This window comes from Trifolium pratense, linkage group LG4, assembly GCF_020283565.1.
Source record: "Trifolium pratense cultivar HEN17-A07 linkage group LG4, ARS_RC_1.1, whole genome shotgun sequence".
In the NCBI taxonomy this organism is placed as follows: domain Eukaryota; kingdom Viridiplantae; phylum Streptophyta; class Magnoliopsida; order Fabales; family Fabaceae; genus Trifolium; species Trifolium pratense.
The window spans coordinates 13753339-13758078 of record NC_060062.1 but is presented as its reverse complement, the minus strand read 5'-3'; the positions used below and the strand labels follow the sequence as shown (position 1 = coordinate 13758078).

The 4740-nt window shown below is 35.7% G+C and overlaps 1 protein-coding gene across 1 annotated transcript; it reads left to right on the top strand.

Moving 5' to 3' along the window:
- The first annotated feature begins 332 nt into the window (after nucleotides 1-332).
- Nucleotides 333-4740, top strand: LOC123920300 (uncharacterized GPI-anchored protein At1g61900). Its single transcript, XM_045972566.1, has 8 exons — nucleotides 333-524; nucleotides 1407-1586; nucleotides 2665-3264; nucleotides 3395-3640; nucleotides 3777-3788; nucleotides 3869-4012; nucleotides 4138-4182; nucleotides 4478-4740. The coding sequence occupies exons 1-8, from the start codon at nucleotides 461-463 to the stop codon at nucleotides 4552-4554; spliced, it is 1368 nt and encodes a 455-aa protein (XP_045828522.1). The 5' UTR covers nucleotides 333-460; the 3' UTR covers nucleotides 4555-4740.

The window sequence follows — 4740 nt, the reverse complement described above, 5'->3', positions numbered from 1 at the left end:
AGCTAGCTTATTAGCGATATCGGGTCGTTTTTGAAGGATCGGGCTTCACAGATTGACATTGTCTACCATAAATATTCAAAGAATTTCATTTCAATGTGTGGTTCTTTGTTTTTGGTTCCTTAAATCCAACGGTTCCTAGCCCCTCTCGAGGCCATCAGACGGGTCAAAAGGGAAGCATGTCAGTCCATGTTGGGATAAGAGGTAACACCAGATTATCTTTACAATCTATCTACCACTCAACTTGGCATTTAAATCCATCACGTGTTTTGCACATGATCTTCCCTGATAACATAGCTGGCAATGCTTGCTACTCACTACTCTCTCTCTCTCTCTCTTTCTCTCTCTCTCTCTCTCTCATGTGTGTGAGAGTTTGAGTGAGTGAAGTGATGAGAAAGTGGTTTTAAGTTGAAGACTCAAACAGTAGCAGCCTTCTTAATGTTCATCATTTTGGGATTCAAATATGAAGGGAGTGCTCTCTTGCTGTCTTCTTAAGATTACTGTGTTTCTTCTCCATCTTCTTCTATGTATGTGTTTTTAATTTAGTAGATATTTACATATATGACCCATTAATTCTAATTTAATTTTTTTATTACTTCATTTAGCCTTTTAAGTTTGCATTTTTATGGTTTGGTCCCTATATATTTCTATTAGATATTAGATATAATTGTGAATTTCCAATGAGCATTAGAATTGTGCTTCAATTTTGAGTAGAATGGCATGTGATATAGTAAGATATTAATTTCTATGCATTAATTATTATGTACCAAATGTGAGTTCGGAAGTTCCAGATTGTTTGGAAAAGTAAAAGTTGATTTTTAGGTCTAAATTTTCGTTACTTTTATCTCAATGTATCAATTTACTTGCGTGGTTGCTCTTGGCCTAATGTGGACCTCATGGACCTAACATTAATGATGTAATTGTTTTTTTTTACTATGCCAAATTTATTGTGTGGTACAATATTTGCATGAGGTTTTAACATATTTCTGGATTTAAGTGTGAGTGGTTAGTCCCACATTGATTATGAATGGTTTGATGTTGGATATATAACAGAAATGATATATATTAACAATGCTTAAGGTTTTGGGTGACCATGTGACATTTTTCTCTATTGTGAACCTGGAACATTGATATGTTGCTCCCGAACAACACACATGTCCCCATAAACACTATACAAATATGTTTCTAGTTCAATTCTAGTGGCTTACTATTGTATTATATCCGAATCATGGTTTAAAATTGCGGTTTCGGTCGCAGACTCGCAGTTGTGGTTACACATCAAACCATTTTATTGTGGAGAGACATCAAAATCCTTTATATTTGCAATGTAAAACGATGTTGGAAGCATTATTTCAATTTCTTCTTGAAATTTTAACTCCTTAAGCTTAAAATATCCTCTAAATTTGCAGTAATGAACAAGTCTCAGGGCTCTCCAATCAGTGGTGCACAATATTCATTTTCTATCAAAACCAAGGTTGATATGTTGCCTTCTGATATCTCCCCAAGTACGCAGCCACAACCCTTTATTCCCCTTTTAGCTCCTTCTCCATTGATGCCTTTCACAAATAACTCTGTGCCTAAGTTATCAGGTATGTTTTCTTTTCCCTTTAAACATTTTCAATGTGAGACCTTGCAATTTTTTGTTTGCTGATTTCTCGTTTCGGAAAATTATGTATACCCTTTCACACATTATAGTTGTTAGAGAATAGACGAGAGCATGGCAGAGCCAGGATTAAGTCCTGGGGAGGCTTAGACCCAATACCTATGAAGCACTGACACAAACACAAACACAAACACAAACACCTGACATTTCGACATTAGTAATACTTTGAGAAAATAGAATAATTGAATGTAATGACATGTGTTGGTGTCGTGTCAATGTCGGGCACCGACACATGTTGAATTCCGAACACGTCTTTAATTTGAGGTGTCGGTGCTACATAAAATAACTAGATGGATAAATGTTTTCAAATATTGAAGTGAAAGGAATCTTATTATTGTACAATATAAGTATGATGAGGAATGGTGAAGGGTTCGGTATGAAACTAGCCATAGACTAGGTACTGTGGAGTGGAACTGGTGAAATTGCAGTACTGTTGAGTTCAATGTTGCGTTGAGGTGCATAAACGCCAGTTCTATTCTTTGTTATGAGTGTCTATGGAAAGTGCATATGTGTTGAGTATAAACCATATTCACCGATATGTGGGTGAGACACTTGAGCATAGAGTAGCATAGTGAATAGATCTGAAAGTGCAATGAACGAAATAGAAAAACAAGTAATTTGAACCTTGGTAGTTAGTCACAGCTTTGTATTCTGTAACGATATAAGTCGATAAAACCCTAAGCAAAGGATAATAGAAAAACTACAGAAGCCATTCTGCCTGTCGGGGACAGAAAAATGAAGAACACTAAGTTAACCAAGACATTGGGCTCAAGTGGTTAATGAGTTCCCCCTAGGACGAATCACTAGGGAGAACTCGAGTTTGATTCGTGATGGGAACAAGTTTTGGCCAGACTTTACTTTACCGGGGGGCCCCTTCCCCTGGGAATTAGAGGGTTAATGCCAAAAAAACAAGAAGAATACTCTAATTTAAGCATTTATTTTGAGATTCTTTGAATTACGCTTCCAGTTTTCTGAGATGACATAAATTTCATTTTTACTTCCAGGCCTATGTTCATTGAATTTCTCAGCTACTCAAGATATAATAACCAAAACTGCGACAAATTGCTGGACTTCCTTTGCTCCCTATTTGGCAAATGTTGTATGTTGTCCTCAATATGAAGCCATGCTGGTAACCCTAATAGGTCAGTCAAGTAAATACTCAGGAGTGTTAGCTTTGAACACAACTCATGCCTGGCACTGCCTCTCTGATGTTCACAAAGTTTTGGTTAGTCAAGGAGCAAATGAAAATCTAAACCATATATGTTCAATCCATCCATCAAATCTCACTGAAGCCTCATGTCCTGTTGCATCTGTCGACGAATTCGAGAGCATTGTAGACACTTCTATACTTCTAACTGCTTGTAGAAAAATTGATCTTGTAAATGAGTGCTGTGAACAAGTTTGCCAAAATGCAATACATTATGCTGCTAGAAAAATTGCCTTGAATGATATGTCAAATTCAAATGGAAACCATAGTTTGCCTCGGAAGACAGCTCGGATCAATGATTGTAAGATTATCGTCTTACGTTGGCTGGCCGGAAAACTCAATCCATCCACTGCAAATACTGTTTTTAGAGGAATTTCAAATTGCAACCTAAACAAAGGTGAGCAACGATAAAAATAAATAATCATCATACATGAAGTTTGATTATTCACTTTTGGCTAATTTATTGCTCTATAGTTGCATACATCTGACATGTTTATGTTCAATGTTATTATAATAAATTTACTCAGTTTGCCCGTTGGTTTTTCCGAATGTCACAAGAATTGTGAAAGAATGTGGAAGTCAGATAAGAAATCATACAACTTGCTGCAAAGCAACCAAAAGTTATGTGTCATATTTGCAAGAACAAAGCTTTGTTACCAATCTTCAAGCCTTGAAATGTGCTGTATCACTCGGAATGAAGTTACAGAAAGAAAATGTCTCATATAATGTCTATGATCTTTGTCACATAAGCTTGAAGGATTTTTCTCTTCAAGGTTTGTATTGCTATATTTCCTTTAATTTCTCATGAAGCTACTATTTTACCATTTCCACTAGTACTGATATATTTGTGCTTGTCGTGTTCTGTATATTAATGTTCGTCGTCGTTGGATTTTCACATCGATGAACCAGTTAACTCGCAAGGTACCATTTATAACATTAAATCTTTTTATTAGTGCTGTATAGTATGTGAACTTACTGATAATCATTTCATTTTGATCTAGAATCCGGCTGCCTTTTGCCCAGTTTGCCTTCAGATGCAGTATTCGATAAAACTTCAGGGATTGGATTCACTTGCGACCTTAATGACAACATTGTTGCTCCATGGCCTTCGAAGTCTCATGCGCTACAATCTTCATGCAATAGAAGTATGTCTATCCTATTTTTTCTTTGATTGTCTTTTCTTTGTAACATTTCTATAGTGACCAATTACTGTCCTCAGCTCTCTTTACTACAACTTACGCATTTGTTCCTCGAATTCATGGCATTGCAGCTACTAAACTTCCCTCGCTTCCTACATCAACGTCTTCTCAAAACGGTAAGCATCATCTTCGACACTGCTGTATTGATACAAACATTTTTTTTTTCCAAATTTTCTTGACATTTAAAAAATCAGATAAGTAGAAGATGTAAGTGACTTCCCCGACTCAGATGACCTCTTGTAGAAAAAGCACGCGATTACACACAATAAACCATCTTGGCCATTAATCTAAGATCACACAACTCAAATTATACTATACTAAAATCAATTTTAAACGATCTGGATCGTTAATTTATGATCAGACGGTTGAGATTGAAAACTTTGTGATATAGTTAATTTGAATTTTTTGCAGGTCTTTTCATTAATATCTTGGTTTTGCCTCCACTCTTCACCTCAATACTACTTCTCAAGAAGCTCTCTACATTTTAAGTATATTTTTGGCCACAGCTGTCAGCTAAGTTGGCAATCCTTTGTGGCTATAACTTTTAAGGAAGGAATAGAGGTCCTTAATTATATCCAATCTTCCAACATGTTAGATTTTTATTGATTGTAATTTATTACCATATATCATTGTTTCAATATTCTTTGTAATTGTAAACAAGCTATGTTTCCTTA

Bases quoted from the DNA above. Each gene is read 5' to 3' on its own strand.
- LOC123920300 (XM_045972566.1), top strand. From the start codon at position 461: ATGAAGGGAGTGCTCTCTTGCTGTCTTCTTAAGATTACTGTGTTTCTT. The intron at 4,013-4,137 runs GTATGTCTATCC...ATGGCATTGCAG, and splicing joins ACAATCTTCATGCAATAGAA to CTACTAAACTTCCCTCGCTT. The intron at 4,183-4,477 runs GTAAGCATCATC...AATTTTTTGCAG, and splicing joins ATCAACGTCTTCTCAAAACG to GTCTTTTCATTAATATCTTG.